General features: G+C 58.9%; 7 protein-coding genes across 7 annotated transcripts; 4 read left to right on the forward strand and 3 right to left on the reverse strand.

The window, feature by feature from the left end:
• Positions 1-183: 183 nt before the first annotated feature.
• On the reverse strand, positions 184-4876 carry ACA1_093830 (isoleucine-tRNA ligase; the record flags this gene model as incomplete). Its single annotated transcript, XM_004334801.1, has 18 exons — positions 184-363; positions 444-624; positions 775-936; positions 1036-1231; positions 1344-1535; positions 1639-1843; positions 1945-2249; positions 2379-2702; positions 2793-2891; positions 2997-3264; positions 3428-3513; positions 3591-3725; positions 3795-3848; positions 3931-4130; positions 4250-4319; positions 4396-4468; positions 4541-4716; positions 4846-4876. 18 exons carry the CDS (start codon positions 4874-4876, stop codon positions 184-186), a joined length of 2937 nt encoding a protein of 978 aa, XP_004334849.1.
• Positions 4877-5367: 491 nt separating this feature from the next.
• ACA1_093840 (regulatory-associated protein of mTOR, putative) lies at positions 5368-10885 on the forward strand (the record flags this gene model as incomplete). Its single annotated transcript, XM_004334802.1, has 19 exons — positions 5368-5376; positions 5447-5638; positions 5740-5818; positions 5924-6006; positions 6102-6458; positions 6561-6742; positions 6804-7070; positions 7165-7599; positions 7690-7891; positions 8007-8201; positions 8293-8444; positions 8571-8695; positions 8810-8896; positions 9052-9243; positions 9338-9493; positions 9605-10062; positions 10162-10428; positions 10533-10723; positions 10801-10885. The coding sequence occupies 19 exons, from the start codon at positions 5368-5370 to the stop codon at positions 10883-10885; spliced, it is 3714 nt and encodes a 1237-aa protein (XP_004334850.1).
• Positions 10886-11476: 591 nt separating this feature from the next.
• On the forward strand, positions 11477-13366 carry ACA1_093850 (fungal Zn(2)-Cys(6) binuclear cluster domain containing protein; the record flags this gene model as incomplete). The annotated part of the gene is made up of 5 exons (XM_004334803.1): positions 11477-11987; positions 12085-12189; positions 12290-12570; positions 12656-13090; positions 13220-13366. The coding sequence occupies 5 exons, from the start codon at positions 11477-11479 to the stop codon at positions 13364-13366; spliced, it is 1479 nt and encodes a 492-aa protein (XP_004334851.1).
• Positions 13367-13841: 475 nt separating this feature from the next.
• Positions 13842-15983, forward strand: ACA1_093860 (leucinerich repeat protein; the record flags this gene model as incomplete). Its single annotated transcript, XM_004334804.1, has 8 exons — positions 13842-13973; positions 14201-14420; positions 14550-14697; positions 14797-14939; positions 15105-15394; positions 15521-15636; positions 15770-15836; positions 15864-15983. The coding sequence occupies 8 exons, from the start codon at positions 13842-13844 to the stop codon at positions 15981-15983; spliced, it is 1236 nt and encodes a 411-aa protein (XP_004334852.1).
• Positions 15984-16093: 110 nt separating this feature from the next.
• Positions 16094-17523, reverse strand: ACA1_093870 (uncharacterized protein; the record flags this gene model as incomplete). The annotated part of the gene is made up of 3 exons (XM_004334805.1): positions 16094-16474; positions 16570-17046; positions 17113-17523. 3 exons carry the CDS (start codon positions 17521-17523, stop codon positions 16094-16096), a joined length of 1269 nt encoding a protein of 422 aa, XP_004334853.1.
• Positions 17524-17713: 190 nt separating this feature from the next.
• Positions 17714-20301, reverse strand: ACA1_093880 (splicing factor, CC1like subfamily protein; the record flags this gene model as incomplete). Its single annotated transcript, XM_004334806.1, has 8 exons — positions 17714-17817; positions 17935-18077; positions 18156-18888; positions 18983-19196; positions 19319-19667; positions 19745-19792; positions 20031-20158; positions 20236-20301. 8 exons carry the CDS (start codon positions 20299-20301, stop codon positions 17714-17716), a joined length of 1785 nt encoding a protein of 594 aa, XP_004334854.1.
• Positions 20302-20477: 176 nt separating this feature from the next.
• ACA1_093890 (uncharacterized protein) lies at positions 20478-22386 on the forward strand (the record flags this gene model as incomplete). The annotated part of the gene is made up of 7 exons (XM_004334807.1): positions 20478-20777; positions 20845-20880; positions 20976-21176; positions 21268-21576; positions 21649-21836; positions 21928-22108; positions 22174-22386. 7 exons carry the CDS (start codon positions 20478-20480, stop codon positions 22384-22386), a joined length of 1428 nt encoding a protein of 475 aa, XP_004334855.1.
• Positions 22387-22583: the final 197 nt, after the last annotated feature.

Genomic DNA, 22583 nt, shown 5'->3' on the forward strand with positions numbered 1-22583 from the left:
GAAAGAGCAGAAAAACTGCACGAATGCTGCGCGATGCGAGAAGGAACGAAGAAGGCAGTGGCTTGTCGCGGGGAGCTGAACAAGGAGATGGTGGGAGCTGACGCAGGTGATGGGCGATCTCGAGATGCGCCCGTCCCGAGCCAACAACGGCAGTCGCCCGTGGTGGACCCAGCGCGGTGGGCCTCATGCCATGGCCTGGGCGCAGCGCGGGCAGGGCGTGTTCTCCTCGGCGGAGGCGTAACGCCAGCACCGCGGACACTTGACGGCGTGCATCGAGGCCGGCACCACTTCAACGCCCACCGGCACCGCGTGCACCAGGCCTCCGCCCACGAACGACGGCGTAGGCCCGCTCGTGAGATCGGCCTGGAAAGACAATAATCATTGACATAAATAAGAATAAATAAACAAACAAATATAAATATATAAAATAAATAAAAGCGAACCTGTGGTGGTCGGTCGTCGACGACTTCAAAGGCGGGGGCTTCGGGGACGAGGTCCACGGCGGAAGTGACCAGAATTTCGGCAAGCTCGTCGCTCGTGGGCTCCGCCAGCCACCTCGCGACCTGGTTGTCGTCCGAGCCCGTGTAGAGCCGCACGCGCGCATCGAGCGAGCTGCCGATGACCCTGCGCGCGTGGCGCGACACCGATCACCGATCGTTCAAGCTGACGTCAGCATCGTCACACGAGGGACACGCACATGAAGCGGTGGCACGAGGCCGCACACACACGAACACGACCGCACACGCACACGAACACGACACACGTCGAGCGTACTTGTGGGCTCGTGCGGCTTCGAGGACCTTGTAGGTCTGGGAGCGCACGTCCCTGATGGCGTCCCACTGCTGGGCCATCCCGTCCTGCTTCCACTGGTCTCCTGCACGCGGCCACTCGAGGTGGAACACGTTGGGCGCCACCGCGGCCGCCTGCGCGTCGTGCCTGACATGTGTGTCGTTGTGTGTGTGTGTGTGTGTGGTGTGTGTGTGTGTGTGTGTGGCGTGAGCACGATGCGGTGCACCGTCACGGCAAGACTAATACCGGTGGATGTCCTGGGCGGTGAAGGGTGCGATGGGCGCGAGCGCGGCGGTGAGGGCGTCGAGCGTGTGCCGCAAGACGGTCTGCGTCGACCTCCGGCGGAGGGAGTCGGTGGCATCGGCGTAGAGGCGGTCCTTCACCACCTCGAAGTAGAACGCGGACAGGTCCACCGTCGCGAAGTTGACCAGCCCGCGGTACACTGTCGTCGACGCCAGACAGCCGAGTTAAGAGTCAGGTCATCATCAGCGTCATCATCAAAACCGACATCACCATCAGCACCACCAGAGCTCTGGCGAGAGGCCCGCGCGTACCCTTGGAGAACTGGTAGTCGTCGTAGTCGGTGGTCACGCCGTGGCTGAATTCGTGGAGCTTGTGCAGCATGTAGCGATCGATGCCCGTGAGGTCGTCGTCGGGGATGGCCTGCCGGCGGTCGTAGTCGGCCAGGTTGCCCAGCAGGAACCGCGCCGTGTTTCGCAGCTTGCGCAACGAGCCCTTCATCTTGTCTGTACAACACCACATGTCAACCAGTTAGGCGTGTGCGTGTGCGGTTGGTGCGTGTGCGTGTGCGTGTGCGGTGCTTAGGTGAAGAAAGAAGGGAGACGGTACTGATGACGACGGGTCCGATGAGTGTGTCGCGCGAGTAATCGGAGGAGGCGACCCACATGCGCAGCACGTCGACTCCGCAGCCGGCCTTCTTTTCGTCGCCGTTGACGAGGGCGACGGGGTCGATCGTGTTGCCCAGCGACTTAGACATCTTGCGGCCGTGCTCGTCCAGCACGAAGCCGTGCGTCAGCACCGCTCGATAGGGCGCCTACGCCATCCCAACAGTCCATCGAATCAGACATCGCATCGTGTGTCGTGTCGTGTGCGTGTCGTGTCGTGTGCGTGTCGTTGGTCGTGCCGTGTCAATACCTTGCCGGTGAGGGCGACAGAGGTGATGAGGGAGGACTGGAACCAGCCGCGGTGCTGATCGGAACCCTCGAGGTACATGTCGGCCGGGAAGGGCAGCTCGCGGTTGTGGAGCACCGAGTGCCAGGACACGCCCGAGTCGAGCCACACGTCCATCGTGTCCCGGCCCTTCTCCCACTTGTCGGCGTTGTGCTTCTCCGAGGGCGGCAGCAGCTCGCTCGTGGGCATCGACCACCAGCAGTCGGACCCGTGCTTGGCCACCAGCTTTTGGACGTGGCCCACCGACTCCTCCGTCAGCAGCAGCTCACCTGACCCACCACCATCGCACGGGAATGAGTCGCTTTCATGGTGTGTTGGTGTGTGTGGTGTGTGTGGTATGTGTGGTGTGTGTGTGTGCGGCGTGTGCGGTGAGGCGAGTGTCGTGTGCGTGTGCAGACCTTGACGAGAGTAAAAGACGGGAATGGGCAGGCCCCAGACCCGCTGCCGCGAGATGCACCACTCTTGGCGCGATCGGATGAACGACTCGAGGCGCGTCCGGCCGGTGGCGGGCACCATCTGCACCCGCGAGATCTCGTCCAGGGCGGGCGCGACGACGTCCTTGAGGTCGACGAACCACTGCTCGGTGGCGCGCATGATGATGGGCTTCTTGGTGCGCCAGTCGTACGGGTACTTGTGCGTGTACTTGTGTTGGTGCACGAGCGCGCCCTTGTCGGTCAGCGCCTGGATGACCAGCTCGTTACCAGGTCCGAGCACGAACTTGCCTGCCAAGTCCACAAGACAGGGCGTGATATCGTCAGCGTCGAGTTCGCCGGTCGCCGACTGGCGCGTGTTGCTCGGGGGGGGGGGCGTACCAGCGAACTCGGGCAGGTCCTGCGTGAACTTGCCGTTGTCGTCCACGAAGCTTCGCAGGGGAATGCCGTGCGCCTTGCACACCACATAGTCGTCCGCACCTGGTCGCGACGGCGATTGGTGAGATTCCACACATTCCGTTTTAGGGCGTTACACAGCCCTGTACGAACCGCACACGACGACACGCCGCTGGGGGGGAGGGGTACCGTGAGCGGGGGCGGTGTGGACGAGGCCCGTGCCGGACTCGGTGGTGACGTGGGTGCCGGGCAGCACCTTCAGCTCGCGTCCGTCGAGCGGGTGCACGTAGATCGTGTCGGCGAGCGAGGAGCCCGGAAGGCGGGCGCACACCTCGATCTCCTGCTTGAGCAGCTCCTGCATGGCCTGCAGCCGGTCGCTGGCGATGACGTAGTGCTTGTCGTGCTGGTCCGTCGTCTTGACGACACTGTACTCGATGTTCGGATTGACGCAGATTGCCTAACAGGCGCCACAGGCGAAGGACCCAATCAGTCAAACACAATGCATGTGTCTCATGTGCTGTCGTGTCGTGTCGTTGGTCGTGTCGTGTCGTGTCGTTGGTCGTGTCGTGTCGTGTCGTGTCGTGTCGTGTCGTTGGTCGTGTCGTGTGTCGTGTTCTCACCATGTTGGCAGGGATGGTCCATGGTGTGGTGGTCCAGATGAGGGCATGCAGGTTATTGAACCTGGACAGCTCCCCGGCCTTGTTGGCTGGAGTTTGCAAGAGCGAACGCACAGATTGTGAGTGAATGCGACTCAGAAGATCATCGCCGTGACCAGGTTCGTACCGAGATGCTTCACAGAGAACGCAACATAGACAGAAGGCGACACGTGCGTGTCCGAGTACTCCACCTCGGCCTCGGCCAGAGCGGTGCGTGAGGACGGCGACCAGATCACTGGCTTCAGTCCGCGATACACGTAGCCTAATGCAGCAAAGAGTCACACCGAAGAATTCGCCACCAACCAAAAGAAGAAGAAGAAGAACGCCTTACCCTTCTTGTAGAGGTCGAGGAACAAGCCGAGCTGCGATGCTTCGTACTTGGGATCTGGACGCAGCCCAGAAAGAGGCAACGGTTAGCAAAAGAAAAAGAAAAGACAAGAAATGAAAAGAAAGAAGTAGGGTGGTACCCTTGGTGGCGTAGGGGTTGTTCCATTCGCCCATGACGCCCCAGCTTCGGAAACCCTTCATCTGCTGTGCGATCGCCTCCTCGGCGCACGCGTGGGCCTTGGCCCGGATCTCCGTCGGCGAGAGGGTGGAGCCGCTCTTGGCCTGGTCGACGGCCTTGAGCTCGATCGGCAGTCCGTGGCAATCCCAGCCCGGCACGTACCTACCAAGGTGGTGCGCCAGGTCAGTGGCAACGCACTACTGCAGCCCAGCCTGATGACGATTATCATCATCTTGGCATGACGGTCGTTCTTGTTAAAAGAATGGCAATCGTGTGCGTACTTGATGGCGTGGCCGCGTAGCAGCTTGTAGCGATTGACGATGTCCTTCAGCACCTTGTTCATCACATGCCCTGTACGCACAAGAAGGTTGCCAGCGTTGAGCGGGCGAGGCACCACGATGGGTGTTTGTGAATGTGTAAAACGAACCCGTGTGCAATGGCCCGTTGGCGTAGGGTGGGCCATCGTGCAGGACGAAGCTCTTTTGGCGTTGTTGTTGTGCCTGTGCCACAGGTCAAGTAGATTAATGAGCTCAATCTCACCGAGGGCAAGGGATGAACGTAGCAAAGAGTACCTGCCAGGCGTACAAGTTGTCGCTGACCTCGGCCAGCAGGGAACCCTCGAGCTGGAGCTGTGCCTTCTCAGTCGTGTAGAGCGGAAAAGTGGTGCGTGGGAGATTGAGAGTGTGCCCGAACGCCTTGGAGTTGGCCGTGGCAGCCGGGGCGGCAGCGGCACTGTTCGCTTCAGATGCTGGAGAAGATGCAAAGCCCCGATGCAGTCGGCGGGCAGATGAATTGGCGAAATGAAGCGATTGAAGATTATAATTTCCGCCTAATCGGTGAGGAAGGAGCGGCGGCGCGCCGCGGTGAAGAGGGGAACCGAGCCCCTTGTTGGTGACCCGCCGAAGCATCGCAGAAGAGAGGCCTAATCGCACGAGGGCAATTGGCGAAATGCGAGTCAAAATGTGGAATTCGAGGAATTATAATAAAATTGGCTTGTGCAAAAGACTGCAGCTTTATGCTGTGGTTCCTGGCCTCAGCCGTCAAGGGTATCATGGCCCAAGAGCCGGTTTGCAGTTACTTCTGCAGTGGGTGAGCCAAGAGCAAAGGGCAAAGGGAAGTTGCGTGCTGGAAATTTGGCAAAAGCAACAACTGCCCCGACAAGAGCGGTCAAGGGCGCGATGGCTGCTCTGGCACCAGTACTCAACCACGCTCTCTCCTCGTGCTTGTGATCACGTCTTCCCACCAGGCCCGTGATCTATTAGCCGCCTCCAGCACTCTTTCTACGAAAGCGCCAAGTGTTGCTAACCCATTCACTATCTCCAAAAGGCGCAGAGAAAAGGCCAGAGAAAAAGTAGCGTCGCCCAAAACAATCAAAACAAATAATCCCTGGCGCGGCGAGATGGAGAGGGTACGCGTAGAGAATGCTCTCCTGTTGCGGACTCTTCCTGCAACTATTGCAACTCTAACAATCACTGCAGCAAACCTCGTTCCAGGCGGGCGAGGTGGATGGGAGCAACGAGGGGGTGAGCGAGACCATTAGGATTGGCGCTGCCAAGAAGACCGGTGGCCGCCTGGGCACCGTCTACTTCGCCGATTCCCGATTTAGGGACAATGCCAATGCCGACCCCGCTCAGAAGCATCAGGTCGCCAAATGGCGAATGAAGCAGCGCGTACCAATTCTCATTCCCCTTCGCAAATGCCGCCATGCGAATCCAATTTTTTTAATAATCATATCATTATTCGTATCTGTGACAATTTCTGTGCTACACAGATGAAGACGGTGAGCGTGGCCTTGGTGTGTTGCCTCAATATTGGCGTCGACCCGCCCGACGTCATGAAGCCTTCTCCCTGTGCACGCCTCGAGTGCTGGCTGGGTAAAGCCATCCCTTCTCAGATCTTCCTCTCTCTTTCTTTTCAGCTCTACATCTTACACGTCCGCTCTTTATGCCTACAAGACCCCTTCTCGCAGTCGTCTGCCAAGGCGCTCGAGCAAATCGGCAAGAACCTCCAGCAGCAGTACGAGCGATGGCAGTCACGGGTACGACTCTCTTCCTCCTTCTTCATCTTTCTCTCTCTCTCTCTCTCTCGATCGCCAGCCACCAACTCTTTTCCCTTTAGGCCCGCTATAAGCAGAGCCTCGACCCGACGGTGGAGGAGGTGAAGAAGCTGTGCGTGTCGTTGCGGCGCAATGCCAAGGACGAACGCGTGCTGTTCCACTACAACGGACACGGCGTGCCCAAACCGACATCGAACGGCGAGATCTGGGTGTTCAACAAGAACTACACGCAGTACATCCCGCTCTCCATCTACGAGCTGCAGACCTGGATGGGAAGCCCCTCGATCTACGTGTTTGACTGCTCGGCGGCCGGCCTCATCATTCAATGGTTCAACCACTTTGCCGAGCAGCGCGTCAAGGAGCGGGATCAGGGCTCCTCGCAGGGCGTCGTGGTCAAGGACTACATCCTCCTCGCCGCCTGTGCTGCCGATCAGGTACCTCGGTTTGCCGCTTCTACATGTCGCGTTGGAATCCAATCGACTAAGCACGACACGACACGACACGACCAACGACACGACACGACACACGACGCATAGATCCTGCCGATGAACCCGCAGCTGCCGGCGGACGTGTTCACCTCGTGTCTGACGACCCCGATTAAGATGGCGCTGCACTGGTACTGCCAGCACACGATGATCAAGGACGTCAACACCGACCTCATCGACAAACTGCCCGGTCGGCTCAACGATCGACGCACCGCCCTCGGCGAACTCAACTGGTAACACCACACACACACGTTCGTTGTTATCATCATTGCCGACACTCATCGATGTAACCAGGATCTTCACGGCGGTGACGGACACGATCGCGTGGAACGTGCTGCCGAAGGACCTGTTCCAGAAGCTGTTCCGACAGGACCTCCTCGTGGCGTCGCTGTTCCGCAACTTCCTGCTGGCCGAGCGGATCATGCGGTCGGCCAACTGCACCCCGCTCTCCTACCCGGCCCTCCCGCCCACCTTCCAGCACCCGATGTGGAACGCGTGGGACCTCGCCGCCGACATGTGCCTCGCCCAGCTGCCCGACCTCCTCGCCGACCCCGCCACCGAGTACTCTCACACACCACCCCTCGCCATGTCATCGAAGTAGAGCGCACAATTGATCGCGTGTGTGTCGCGTGTGTCGTGTGCGTGTTGTACGCAGATACCAGCACTCGCCGTTCTTCACGGAACAGCTGACGGCGTTCGAGGTGTGGCTCGAGTTCGGCTCGGAGACGAAGAAGCCGCCGGAGCAGCTGCCCATCGTGCTGCAGGTCCTGCTCAGCCAGGCGCACCGTCTGCGCGCGCTGGTGCTTCTGGCGCGGTTCCTGGACCTCGGGGCCTGGGCCGTCAACCTGGCCCTGTCGGTCGGCATCTTCCCCTACGTGCTCAAGCTCCTGCAGAGCCCCGCCGTCGAGCTGCGGCAGACGCTGGTCTTCATCTGGGCCAAGATCCTGGCCCTCGACAAGTCGTGCCAGCTCGACCTCGTCAAGGACAACGGACACAACTACTTCCTCAACGTGCTCGCCTCGGCCAGCATCCCCTCCGACCAGCGCACCATGGCCGCCTTCGTCCTCGCCGCCATCTGCGAGAACTGCAGGTTAGTCTCTCCCTGTGTGTGCGTGTGCGTGTGAGTGTCGGGTGTTGTTGGTTGTGTGTGGTGTTGATTGGACGTCGTGTATGCATGCAGGCCGGGCCAATCGGCGTGCCTGAACGGCAAGCTGGTGTCGATCTGTCTGGCGCAGATCAACGACCCCGACCCGCTGCTGCGGCGATGGATCGCGCTCTGCATGGCCAAGCTCTGGGAGGGCTTCGACGAGGCCAAGTGGGCCGCCCTCAGGGACGGCGCCCACAAGCGGCTCTGCTCCCTCCTCACCGATCCCGCGCCTGAGGTTCCCTCACCCCCCCCCCATTACTTCCCTTTATCGGCTCCCTCTGCTCAGCTATCAACTCTTCGTTTTTCTTCGTTCTTGTTTTTCTTCTTCGCTCATCGCTCTTCTTCGTTAGGCGCGCGCGGCAGCTGTGTACGCGTTGGGCACGTTTATGGGCGGTGCGTCGGGCTCGGAACAGCGGAAGAACGTGGAGCTCAACCTCGCGGTCACGCTGCCCGTGGTGACGGCCGACGGCAGCCCCATGGTCCGCAAGGAGCTCATCGTCGCCCTCTCCCGCCTCGTCTTCTCCTACGAGGCGGCCTGCAAAGAGGTTCGCTCCCTTCCCTTCCTACGTTGTCGTGTCGTCGGTCGTGTCGTTGGTCGTGTCGTGTGTCGTAGTCCTAATGGTGCCTGCATTACAGGTGGCGTTGGAGCTCCTGCAAGAGGAGGCCAAGCAGGCGGAGCAGCTGCAGAGGGACTCGGCCCTCAAGAAGAAGGGCAACAAGAAGACCCCGTTGCGCGCCAGCGTGAGCACCGAGCCGGAGAGCCCCACCGACGAAGACTACATGTCCAAGTACTTAGTCGCTGCCCTCAACCCCTCTCCGCGCCATTTTTCAAATCTTTCGTTTTCGTTTCGCCCTTTGCCTGCACATTTATTTACGAAATATGTTGTTGATGATGATGATGAAATGTCAAACAGGCAACAGAGCTCGGTGTACGGATGCGTGTGGAAGATGATACTCACCCTCGCCGCCGATCCCTTCCCGGAACTGGCCTCCATGGCCCGGCACATCGTGTCCCACATCCACCGACAGCTCCAGACCGGTACAGAGCCTCCCTCTCCCCTCCCTATCAGCTCTGCGCAGCCTCGCATACCCCGAATCCCCTTCCCCCCCCCTTCACACTTCGTTCGCACTCATTCGTGCGCGCATGTCACAGATATTTCCACGGCCGCCGTCCCCAGTCCCCGCACGCCCGTCCACCACCTCCTGCGACGATACGCCGAAAGCCCCTCCCAGATCCTCGGTACTCTCTCTCTCTCTGTGTGTGTGTCCGATCCCCCTTCGCTGTAATTCGCAGCTCACCGCGGCTTCGTTGCGCGCGCGGGTGTGCGTGTGTGTTGCGTGTGTGCGTGTGTGTTGTGCGTGTGCGTGTGCGTGTGTGTGGTGTTGCGTCCACAGGTCGCTCGCCCATGTCGGCGCGTCGGACGGGTCAAGTCAGCATGACCCAGTCGGGACAGACGCCGGTGGTCGCGGATCGGGCTTTGGGCATGCGCAAGACCCTCTCCGTGGAGGACCTCGCCTCCATGGGACCCTCCGCCGCCTCCTCCACCGAACCCACCGCCTCCTCCCTCCCTCCGCTCTCCTCCATCGGTACCACCTGCTCTGCTGTGCTATGCCCCTCCCCCCCCCATGGCTGTACTGACCGTCGTGTGTCGTGTCGTGTCGTGTGTGTCGTGTGCTGCAGAGCTCCAATCGCAGTTCTACGATTGGTCGTGCGAGCACTTCTCGCGACCGATGATGAAGGACGTCGACGACCCATCGAGCCCGACCAACGCCGTCCGGCAGTGGCGGCACCGGAAGCACCACGCTTCCCTCGCCGAAGCTCGCACCACACGCGACAGTACGCACACCGCTCTCCTTTCCCGAATCCCACTTCGACATCCATCGACGCTCAACAACAACACACGACACCACCAACGACACCACCAACGACACACGACACACACGACAGAGAAAGTCAAGTTGGACGAGCAGATCGCAATTTTGGACAACGAAACGGAGATGGCATCGCTGCTGCTGTTCCACCCGCTGGACCCGCTGCTCATCGCCACCGACAACAAGGACACGGTCAAAGTGTGGAACTGGGTGGAGAGCCGCGCCGAGTCGGCCTTCAGCAACGGCAACCCGCCCGGCACGCGCATCTCGGCCATGGCCCTGGTCAACCCCTACGACGACTCCATGCTCCTCACCGGCACCAACAACGGCGTCGTCCGCGTGTGGAAGAATTTTGCCGACCGCGACGAGGGCCAGCCCCAGATGATCTCCTCGTGGACCGCGCTGCCGGACATGATCCCGCGCGTCGGCCCCGGCATGGTGCTCGACTGGCAGCAGCAGACCGGCATGCTCATGACCTCGGGAGACGTCGGCATCGTCCGCGTGTGGAACATGGAGCGCGAGCTCGCCATCCAGGTACTATTTCTTTTTCTTTCTTTTTCTCTCTCTTCCTTCTACATTTCTCTTTCGATTTCTGTGTGAATGGGCTGAGCTGACCACGCTTGGGCTGCGTAGGACATGGCGACGGGGTCGGACTGCTGCGTGACGTCGATCGTCTCGCAGACGGGCAACGCACAGGTGCTGGTGGCCGGCTGCGCCGACGGGGCCATCCGGCTGTTCGACTGCCGCGTACCCACGCGCTACAGCCCCGTGGTGGTGTTCCAGGAGCACAAGGACTGGATCGTCAATATCGGCATCACCGCCCACGACCACCAGATCGTGTCCTGCACCCTCTCCGGCGAGGTCAAGTTCTGGGACGCGCGCAAGTCCATCTCCTACAGGGTACCACGCTCCTTCTCTCCCCACTGCCAAAACCTTTTCTGCAACTTATTGTCGCACGCGCACACACCGCACACGCACACACCGCACACACCGCACACAAACAGACGTTCTCGACGCGTACGGGGGATGTGACGGCCTTTGCGGTGCATCCCTACGCGCCGATCATCGCCAGCGGCTCGCAGGGCCAGAAGATCCACGTGCAAGACTTTGAAGGGCTCGAGCTCAACCAGATCCGATACCACGAGGGCTTCCTCGGCCAGAGGATCGGCCCCGTCTCCTGCCTCGCGTTCCACCCGTACGTGCACCCCTCCCCCCTCTCCCCCTTGGATTCCACATCGCACACGCACGCGTTGCTAACACACACGCCACCAGGTTCCGGATGTATTTGGCGGCGGGCGCTACGGACTCGATCCTGTCGATCTACACACACGCACACAACAAGACCTACTACGAGTAGAGTAGAGTGGTAGGGTGGAGAAGATGGAAAGCACGCCTCTCTTCTCTCTGCTCTTTCTCTTTGCGTTCAATTTTTGTTTGTTTATTTGTTGTTGGTCGCGTGTTGGCGGGGATGATGCAACTTTGTTTGAACCTGGTTCCTCCTGTAGATAAACCCTTGCCCCAAGGTTGCGCAGTCCCTCCCTGAGCAGAACACACCACACACAAGGGGCCTTCCAAGCCACGTATCAAGGGAGCAGTGGTGCCCAACGCGAATGGAAGAGCCCAAAAACACAAGGGGCAATTCTTCACCTGAGAAATTGTGACTGCGTACTGGCACTTTCCCGTGGCCAATGGGCTCTTTTTCGCGAGGCTGATCAAAATGTCCCGGAGGAAATTTCGCGTGGTAGAGACGGATCCAATGGGAAATTGTTGCGCAGGTCTCGGTATCGCCGATAGCTTGCGGGGGTGGGCGGAGACCAATCCTTCATCTTCTCGGCGAGACCACCACAAACGAAGAGGAAGAAGACAAAAGAAAGAAGCCATGGCCCATCAGCCGCCGCATTCGGATTTGGATTTGTTTCCCGCATTTTATCAATTACTGAACGACGACATGGCGTCGGCGGCCGGGTTCAGCTTCCCGCCGACCTTCGATCTGGTCGTGCCTCCCGTAGACGCACACAACAACATTTATATTCAGCAGCAGCTGGTGGGTGATGAAGACGATGATGGCGTAGAAGAAATCCAGGGACCGGTCAAGGGCGTGAAGCGAGCCAAGCAAGTAACGAGCCCCCGAGAATCGAGTAGCGTCACCACCGCGAGTGCCAGCTCGGCTGCCAAGGTGCGAGCGGCGTGCTCGAATTGCCGTTCGAGCCATGTGGCCTGCAGTCACGAGATTCCCTGCAAGCGTTGCGTGGAGCATGGCCTTGCCGATTCGTGCCAGTACCTGCCACGAAAGAAGAGGACCAATTTCAAGAAGAGGAAGATGCACAGCATCAAGGACGAAGAAGAAGACGACGACGACTCCAATAGCAACGGCTCCCTCGTCGACAACGACGCCGCGATCAAAATGGAGGAGATGAGGAGAAACCCACCAGCAAATTTGTTCGAGGGAGGCCAGCCAGGTAGGCCTGCATTTCACCTTTGGCTGTTGAATTCAATCGAGACATTAAGACTGCCTTCGTTCTTTTTTGCTGACTTGGCCATTCCTTTATGATTCAGACCAGGGTTTGTGGAATGCCACTCTTCACCAGCTGTTCGGCAATGAGTACGCCTTCCCGCTCGTGAACACCAACATTCCACCGCAATCACAGCCCAAGGACTATGGTCTGCCGCTTCTGCCTTCGTGTACGCACACCCGCCGTCCTTCAATCTCCAAACATCTTCAATCGAGTAGCGCCTCATGTATCTTTTTCAATGCCTCCAGCTACCTCGCCCTACACTGTGGAGAGCCCTCAGAGCTCTCCCTTCGCTGTGGAAGCGGACAACACCTGGCTCTCGCAGTTGATCGGCGACTCGTCCCCATCTTCTACGTCGTCCTCGTCGGCACCCACCTCGCCCGCCGAGGAGAGCCAACGAAACAGCGCCCAGTCTTCGCCCGACACCCAGCAACTGGGCATCATGTCGCAGCGCAGTTGGCTGAAGAACTCGGGCGGCATGATGCAGCTCGCTCCCATGCCCACAGTCGGTCACTCGCGTGTGTCGCAGGTACGTTGTCGTCATCACCGTCACCATCACCATCACCATCTTCATTCTCTCTCTTCTGACTCGCCTGACGTTGTTGTTGTTCCAGCCACCCATGATCAAGCCACCTTCGCCAGCCGTGGCGCCGTTGTCGCCGGGCTCGGTCAGCAGCCGGACGGTGAACATTCTCCAGGAGATGAAGGCCAAAAACGACCGACTCGAGCGTCTTCTGCGCAGCGCGCTCGACGACATCAAGGAGCTCAAGCAGCGGGAGAAGCTTCGCGAGCAGCACAACATCACCATGCAGTCCCTCGTCCAGCTCCAGAACATCGGACCGGCCGACGAGTTCCGCAAGGGCGTGCCAGCGCTGGCCATGTTCGCCCTCTCCGAGGAGCGACACGGAGCCGTCCTGCAGGCCAACGAGACCTTCCGCGACCTGGTGGGCTACTCGTTCGACCAGCTCGCCACGCCGGGCTTCACCTGCTGCCAGCTCTTCCCCGAGAGGTTCAAGTCCAAGCTGTGCAAGGACTACAAGGACATCATGGTACACGCAACTCGCTCGCTCACTCTTTTGTTGCCCGCGCTCTGCGTGCGCTCTGTGTTACACGAAAGCTGTTCATGTCATCATCTTACCCCGAACGCTCTGTCTTGTTGTTGTGCGAATGACCACCAGTCTGGGCTCAAGTCGTCGGGCCAGGACGACCTCGTCATCCGCCGCGGGGACCTGCAGGAAGTCCCGGTTCGCGCCTTCTACCACGTCATCTACGACGACGTGGGACGTCCGCTCTACAAGATGTTCTACGCCTTCCCCCTCGCCTGATACCGCCTATCACACAAGCACCTCCTCTCTCTTCGAAACGGCCTCGGTTCCTGTTCTCCTCTTCACCGCTTTTACTTTGTACAAAATAAACCAACTTGCTAGACCCGTGGACGACGACGGTGGTGGTGGCTGTTGGATTGAAGAAGAAGAAGACGACGGTGGCGATGATGGTGGTGAACGGACCGAGGACTGTCGAACGCGTACTCCAACGGGAGCGGGGCTGGCCCGGAGCCTGGCGACCGGGTGATCGCTGCATATTTCTTCTTACCGCGCCTCTTGATTCCAAAAAGCACACAGCTTCCGGCAAGTTCAAATCGTAATTGTTGTTGTTGTCGTTCATCTTACGTCGACGCGGGAGATCTTGTTGTCCCTCTTGCCGTCCCAAAAGAAAACGACCCAGGTATGTGGTGCATGACCTCTCGCTCCGAATGGATTGCCAATTTAATCTGCGTTGCCTGTACAGCGAGATTCACATATGGGAGCCAAGGATTCAAAATCGGCTCTTGTTGAGTACGGCAACTACGATTTGAAGACACGTCTGAAGGAGGCCAAGTGCACCAAGCGATTGTCTTGCACTACGCTCCAACTTTCTACCATTCCCAAGGAGGTGCGCCTTTTTGTCATCATCTTACATCCCATTCATTTTCAATCTCCATCCATTTGTAGCGACGTTGTAGAGGCCCTCGTGATCCTTTTCACTTCCCATTTTACGAGCTTTTGATTGGATCATTTGTTCTCTTTGTCTTGCCTCTGCTCGTCGACAACACAACACTCGCACTGACATCAGTGACTACGCGCGCGGCATCTTTCTTCCCTTTGCCCCCTCCCCCCCAGATACCGAAATGGCACCACTTCGAGCGGCTGGAGCACCTCGACCTGAGCAAGAACAAGCTGGCCGACCTCCCCATTGAATTCGACCTCCTGGCCAAGAACCTGCGGCACCTCGAGCTGCAGTCCAACAACTTCTCCACCTTCCCCCAGGTCGTGCTCAAGCTCTCCAAGCTGGAGATCCTCAACCTCAACAACAACAAGCTCACCATGGAGACCTTTCCCAGTATGCAACCCTCTCTTGTTATGAAACGCGTGTAGCGGCATCACGGCACGCAAGGCCAAGCTAACGCTCGTGTATGGTGTGTGTGCGTGCGTGTGCGTGTGTGTGTCGTGAATGTGTGTCGTCCGACAGCCGACGAGTTCAGTGCGATGACGAGCCTGCAGAAGCTGCACCTGTGCTCCAACCACTTCCACGCGCTGCCCTACACGCAGCTCTCCGAGCTGGCCTTCAAGCACGCCCTCCACTGGCTCTCCATCCAGCAGAACTACCTCGACCTCAGGTGCGGCGCGTTCTTGTTCTCCACCACCGGTTGCACGCACGCGTGCGTGCGTCGCGGCTCAATTCTCACGCGTGTCTGTGTGTTGTTGCGCCATATCAGCGAAATGCACGATTTCCTGGAGCAGATGGAGCGGAGTCAGTGCCGGGTGTCGTATTGCCATCAGCACATTCCCCAGGTGGTGTGGAAGGACCCCTCGGGCAACTCCTCCGCCGCCATCTATCTCGGCGGCGTGCATTCGGCCGGTACAACCCTCTCCCTCCCCCACAACATGCAACTCACATCATACTCCTCCCACCATCGCCTTCGTGTCCACTCTCTTTTCTTCTTCGTTCTTCTCACCTTCTTCGCTTTCTCACCTTCTTCGTTCTTCTTCTCTGTCCTCCCCCCCGGTTCGTGGACGTGTGCAGAGAATGTAAAGTGGCTGGAGGTGAATCGAATAATCAACGTGCTCTCGGTGGGCGAGTTCCCGTTCAAGTCGGAGAAGATCGGGGTCAAGCGACCGAAGCGAACAAAAACGGACGACCAGGAGGCGGCGGAGAGCGGTGCACCACCAAACGACGAAAACGACGACGACGAGGTGATCGATGGCGACGACGGCAGCAACAACAACGAAGACGACGAAGAGGCCAAGCGGGAGGCCAAGAAGGAGGCCTCCGTCAAGAGCCTCACCCGGCGGATATACCCGCCCCATTTCAAGGTGCCACCTCCCCCCCACCACCTCCCCGCCGCCGCGGTGGTGACTGGGCCAGTCCGACTGACCTCCTGGTGGAATGTTGTTGTGTGGAATGTTGTTGTTGTGCGGTGTGGACTGTTGTGGTGACAGCATGTATTTATAGAGATCGACGATGTCCCATCGGCTGACCTGATGCCGCACCTGGACCGAACCAACGACTTCATCAAGGAGGTCATCGGCTCCAACCAACGCATCCTCATCCACTGGTACCGCTCTCCCCCCCCCGCACTTCTGCCCTGGTAGAGGCTCACATGTCGCATGGCTTGTGTGTGTGTCGTGTGTGTCGTGTGTGGTGTGTGGTGTGTGTGTGTGTTCTAGCGCGGCGGGGATATCGCGCAGCACGAGCGTGGTGATAGCGTACCTCATCTCCGAGGTGGGGATGAACTACGAAAAGGCCTTCATGTCCGTACGTCGGGCGCGACGGTGCATTCAGCCGAACGAGGGGTTCGTGCATCAGCTGCGAAAGTACCACAGACGACTCAAGAAGGCGCGCGAACTCGCTGCCGGCGAGCAGCAACTGCTCGAGAGCCAGGACAGCAACCTCGACGACTAATGATCTAGTCTGGTGATGCCACCCCCCTGGCCTGTCTGTAGCCCATTTTTTCTCAACACCAAACAGACCCGAAACCGTTTTGTATTCTCTTTTGTGTTTCGTGAACAATTTCAAGAGCTGGAGTAGACAGACCACTTAGCAAGGCCGGTGGCAGATGAGAGAAGGAGGAAGCTGTTGCCATCGGCCATGTCGATGCGCGTGGAGCCCTCTTCGATGGGGATGGTCCAGGCCCTGGTGCGGGTGAAGGGATCGATGGCCATCAGCTGCCCTTTGGCCACGTCTTGGACCAGTAGCCATTGGTGGTAGATGGCCCAGAAGTGTTGCTGCGCGGTGAGCTGCTTGCTGAAGGCCAGATCGCCAGTGAACGGGTTGTGGCACATCAGCATGGTGGCGTCAAGGACCTGGTAGGTGGCGCACACCAGCTGTTGCTTGCCCTGCTCAACCACGCCATGCAGGGTCGTCACCGGCATGGAGTTCCACACTACAGTGTGCTGGAAACCACCAAAAAGAGAGAAGAGCAAGTAGCGTGAGTCTCTACAAAAAGCATCAACATGGGCCATGGCACATCATGAAGACCCTTTCTCACCTGCCACAGGAGGTGGCCATTGGCGGCATTGTAAGCGGCGATCGACGTGTTGTACGGCGGTCGGAAGTAGGCGTTGGTCTTCAAGAGGATGATGTTGTGGCGAGGTCCCGACAGCTGCAGCCTCGCCCAGGAGGCCCTAGCGGGGGCCTTGGTGGACCACAGAGGCTGCAGCGTTGTCAGGTCGAGTCCCATGAGGGCCATCGCCCCAGTGCTGGCCTGGAACAGCACCAGCAAGCGCTGCCACGGGCTCACCAGAATGTTGGGCTCCTGGCTCACCTCGGCCATGTCCATGATGGGCCACGAGAAGTTGGCTGCGGGCTCGGCCAGCTCGAAGGTGGGCGGCGCCAGGCGGAAGAGCTCGTTGTTGGTCATGGACAACAGGTTGGCCTCGATGCGGGCGATGTAGAGGAGGTCCTTGATGTTGGCCGTGTACGAGAATCCTGCATCCACAGTTTGTCGCGACTTGATGTTGCCTGTCTACATGCGTGTTGACCAGGTTAATGATTGGGGGGGTTCATATGTAGCAATATTAAGAAAGTGTACACTGTGTATCACCTTGCAGTCGAGGAGCACGAAGCCGGAGCAGTGGGTGTTGATGTCCTCCTGGAACCAGAAGTTGGCCACCACCTCGCCGTTGCCGACGAAGGAGCTGGTGGTGAAGGGCAGGCTGTCCTCCTGCACGCGCGGGCACCCGCCCTGCTTCGGACTCAGCTGGCGCCTCCACTCGATCGCACCGGAGGTCAGGGAGTGGGCCTCCAGGTAGAACTCGCGAGCCAAGTCCTCCCCGGTCACGTTCATGGTGGGCACCAGCACCAGATCGGCGTCGGCGCCGATCGAGGGAGGGGCCATCGCCACGCCGACGCCCAGGGGCTTGGACCAGGCCAGCTTCACCGGCGCAGCCCAGCCGGAGACCACCTCGGCCGCCGGAGAGAACGTCGCCCCGGCGAAGGTCATCGTGACGACGACGAGAAAGACAAGGAGGCCCTGAGGCATGATGTGGTGGCCTGCAGCAGTAGTGATGTTGTGTTGACACTGATGGCCGGGTACCCCGAAAGAAATTGTGCGCACCAATCCACAAGCACGTTTTTATTGGTGAGCAGGAGATTGTTGCATTGGTGGGTGCCGATTCGCGTGGGGGCAGCACTCACAGCTTGCAGCCGGCGGCGAAGGTGTTCTCGTCGATGAACTCGGCCGAGATTACCTTGCCAGCGAACCAACGACCGTTCAGCGCTTGGATCGCCTTGGCCGCTGTTGTTGTTTGTTTGTTGTTGTATAGAGCGATGAAAAAGAGAACGTTAGTTTGTTTTTAAGAACGCGATGGGGAAAGGCAGTGGTCTGGTGGCTTGGGGGGGGGGGATACGGTACCTCCTTCGGAAGATTCGAACCTGAGGTAGACCAGACCCGAGGGGGAATCCCGTACGACGTGGCACTGCAGCACCTTGCCGTACTTGCTGCACTCCTCCGTCACGTCCTCCTGGATGTCCAGGTGGAAGTTGGGCTCCGTTTCCCTGTGCACACGAAGAGAAAAAGAGAGAGTGAGTCAGCCTCTGGCATGTGCGTGTGCGTTAAAGAGAGAGATGACGTACTGTGCGGGATCAAACATGTTCTTGAGGAGCATGAAGGCCGAGGCCACGACGGGCCGAGGAGCGACGGTCGGCGGGATGATCGGAGTGGGCATGGGCATGGCGCCGGCCGTGGGCAGGAGCGGAGAGGGGGCGCCCAATCCGCCGAGCGCAGACGGCAGACCGGGCATGCCCGGCATGCCCAAACCCGGCAGGACGCCGGGCAGGAGACCCAGGCCGGCCGGGGTCATGCCATGGAAGCCCATCGGCGCACCGGGGAGCGAGGGAAAGCCGGCCCCGCCCGTCTGGCCCGCGAGCCGGGCCATCAGCATGGCGCGCGATTGGGCGTTGAGGCCCAGACCGCCGCCTTCGTCGTCCAGCTCGTTGAGGCCGCCGCCGCCGCCTCCGAAGCCGCCACCTCCGAAGCCGCCGCCGCCGCCAAAGGCTCCACCGCCTCCGAAGCCGATCGGACCGCCGAGGCCGGCACCGGGTCCGCCCGCGGTGAGGGTGCCTGGATCGGAGACGATGCCCACCTTCAGCTGTCGCCCCGCGAGCTCCATTCCATTGCAGTGCTGCAGCGCCTTCTTGGCATCCTCGGGCGACTTGTACTGTACGAAGGCAAAGCCCTTCGAGCGGCCCGTTTCGGGGTCAATGTGCAGATTGATCTGCTGGATGTCGCCGAACGGCTCGAAGACCGTCCTCAGGTCGTCCTCCGCGAGATCGGTGTGCAGATTGCCCACGTAAAGACGCGTGGGCGCTGGAGAGGCAAAAGAACGAAAACGATCAGAAAACGAAACGACGGCCGGAATGTAAGACAGGCGCGGGGTGACAGGTTGTGGGGGGGGGAGTACCAGAGAGGGACGGTGGAGCGTTGGCCGCCGCTGCCGCAGCCGCTGCAGCGGCGCGATTCTTTTCGGCTTGGGTGATCTGCACCAGCACCGTCTGTCCCTTGCATTGGGTGCCGTTAAGTTGATGCAGCGCAAGGGGAACAGAGGATTTGTCGAGGTACTCGATGTAGCCAAAGCCCTTCGACTTTCGCGAGTTGCGATCCGTAATCAAACGGATCTGCGACCCGCGCCGAAGAGAGGGTACACGAAGCGTTATGCGGTTAGCGAGTAAGAACACCAAACACGGTCGTGGAATGAAAGGCGGCGAAGAGCTCGAGCGGGGGCACGGAAGCTACGTACATCATGCACTTTGCCAGCCTTGCCGAAGAATTCGAAGAGCTCCGACTCACTCGCGCGGATGGGAAGATTGGACGCGAACACGGTGCGCTCGTCCCGATCGGCCTCCTCGGCCTCCTTTTGCTTCCTCCTCCGTTCCTGCTCTTCGGGAGTGAGTATCTCGTCATCTTTACCTGCGCCACGACGATCCCTGTCTCGCCTGCGATCGCGGTCTCGGTCCCTGTCGCGATCACGGTCGCTGTCCCGGTCTCTGCCCCTGTCACGGTCCCTCCTGTCTCTTCCCCGGGGTGAGCGAGAGCGAGAGCGCGAACGACGCGAACGGCGATCGCGCGACCGGGAACGTGAATGCCTCCTGCTTGCGCGTAGAGGGTTAGCGATACTGTTCAGGGGAGAGGTATTCGCATGGGGAGTGTGAGGGGGGGTGTAAACCTGCGCTTGTGCCTATGACGGTCGCGGGACCTGCTACGCGATTTAGACCTGCGTAGAAAGAAAAAGAGATAAAATTAGATTGTTTTTGGGGCTGGGCAAATTGGTGTCCTCGTTGGTCAGTTAGCCAAACGGGGCGCAGCCCAAATTCGCAAAACCTATAGAAATTTAACCGGCGTTCCTAGAGCGAGAGATGAGTGTAAATACAAGCGAGCGCCGGGCAGAAGCCATGATTACATTGTCGAGATGGAGTAAACACGTGCGCATGGTAAGAGGATTGATTGATTACCTTCTCTTCCGGTGTTTGTCGTCCTTGGAGTCGGATTTGGACTCCTTCTCACTTCTACTCACTTTGTCGTGTGCAGATCCATTCTTGCTTACCTCTGAGCTGGAAGATGCCTCTTGCTGCGGCGCATCCTGCGAGAAATAGAGCGCGGTCAGAATACGCGATCAAGAAAATTGTGGAGTAATCTGTTCCAAGGTGTGAAAGGTACCTTATGTGTCTGTGTGGACTTCAGAGAAGCCTCAAGAAGGGCCTCCACATCGAGATCGTCGGCCATGTTGCGTGTAGCGTGGAATCGAATTAAGATGCCAATCACTGACGGCGTCTTTTTCTTGGCTTTCGCCGCTTTGGTCGGCACATATTCGGCATTCCACCCCTACGCCCAACAACATCAACAGGCTCTTTTTCACGAGCGCAAGAGTGCCACCTCTCAAGTCGTGTGTTCGTTACACGATGTCGAGCACCAACGCCGAACGAAAAAAGAGTGGCTCCGCCTACTCGGCGAAAAAGAAGGCCAGTTCCTCTGATAGGAAGGAAACCTTCGCGCTGGCCGGTGCTTCGGGCCTCTCCACTTCTGCCTCGAGCCTCGCCTACTCCCCCACGGCCTCGCCATCGCCCCCCTCCTATGGGAGCGGTTATGGATCGAGCGGCGGGACGGGGGGCGAGTACCGCTACAGCGATGATTCTGACGAAAACAACCTGGGCAATCAAACCTCCCTCTTCACCAAGATGGTCTATCGAGACATAGAAACTGTACGCCACCAGCTCTCCTGTACGGTGCGGAAAGAGCGCTCTTCTTCTCACTCTTGTGCTCTTTCAGCTCAAGACGGCCTTCCGCCAGCTGGAGGACACTTATGTAGAATCCATGAGGAAAAAACACAACGAGGTATGTATTTATTGTTTTTAATTGCTTTCAATTTTATTGGTATTTTATTGAACTTTGTGTGGTAGATGCTGGACATGCGAGCGTCGGTGAACGAGTGGCAAGCGAACAAGAACCAAGAAGCGAGAGTGGCCGAGCTGGAAAGGGAAGTTGCCACGCTCAGGGAGCGCGTGGTCGATGGCGACAACTACAGCTACGCATTGCAGAAGCTGAACGCACGGATACGGGACGCGGTGGAAGAAGGCCAAGCACGATTCGAGGACAATCTGGTATGTACACCAACTACTTCTGCTTGATCATGGTATGGGTCTGTCACTTGACTATATTAACTCTCTATTCGGCCAACAACAACAACAACAGCGACACCTCCAAACCACGGAGAACCAGTTGCTGGAGGCCAACAAGGACGGGAGGGACGTGCTGGAGGAGAAGTACCGATTGTCCAACGAGAAGGTGCTGCTGCTCTCTGAGAAGGCCGATAGCACGGAGCGCGTGCTTCGCGAGATCATGCAACAGGTGGCCAAGGCCTCCTCCACGCCCTCCACCACCGGCAACTCCCTCCTCCAATTCACCTTGTCCAGCAAGACCACTTCCTCCACCCTCAACTCGTCGAGCGCAATGTCCAAGAGCGGACTGCACGACCCCTTACCCTTTCGGTCCCCTTTGCTCGTACGGCTTTCCCACTCTTGTTCGCCTCATCACGGCCTCTTGTTGTTCTCATTGTCATGCACCGCGACACAGAGCGACGAAGACGCGGCCGAGAGGCAGGCCGACCGAGACCTGGAGAAGGTGGTCAAGGGGATCAAGCACAACACCATCCGCTCGGTGAGCTTTCGAGGGACCCACGCCAAGTCCAAACAGTTCAAGGCCGTGGCCGACGCGATGCGAGTGAACACCACCATCGTCGCAATGGACCTGAGCCACGTCAAGTACTTGAAGCGTTCTATTTTTTTGTTCTTTTATTATTTTGTTTTTATCCTTTCTTATTGGTGCTTACATTGTTTTTCTTCGACTGGGCAGAATACCCAACCCTTCGGTCAGCGCGCTATGTGAATCCTTCGCCGTGCACAAGACGCTCTCGACGCTCAAGTGCAAGAATAGCTCGCTCACGTTCGAGTGTTGCGTCTCCATAGCCACCTATCTGGCGTCTTCATCCACGCTACGCACGCTCAGCCTCGCTGCCAACGCCATCGACGAGAGCGTACGGCGCTGATTTCGCCACCCCACCATAACGATTTTGTCTCACTCTCGATCAACAATCCACAGGCGGCCGATGCGCTCGGCGAAGCCCTGCGCGAGAACAAGTCTCTCACGTCACTCAACCTGTCCTTCGCCGAGCTGGGGCCGAAGGGCGTGGCGCCGTTGGCGGCTGGGCTTGCCCAGCACCCCGCGCTGACTCAGCTCAACCTATCCCGCAACGCAATCACCAGCCACGGTATTAAGGAGATTGGTATAGCCTACAATCTTCGCATGAGTTGAGGATCGGCGATGCATTATATAAGCAAACCTTCTCACTTTGTAAATTCTCAGCGGAGGCCCTAAAGAAGAACACAGTGCTGCAGCGCCTCAACCTTCAGGACAACAACATCGGCTCACGGGGCGTGGTCGAGCTGGCGAGATCGCTGCGAGGCAACAAGTCACTCACCTGGCTCAACTTGACGCGCAACACCATGGAC

The sequence above is a fragment of the Acanthamoeba castellanii genome (genome assembly GCF_000313135.1).
Source record: "Acanthamoeba castellanii str. Neff unplaced genomic scaffold scf7180000084645, whole genome shotgun sequence".
In the NCBI taxonomy this organism is placed as follows: Eukaryota; Discosea; order Longamoebia; family Acanthamoebidae; genus Acanthamoeba; species Acanthamoeba castellanii.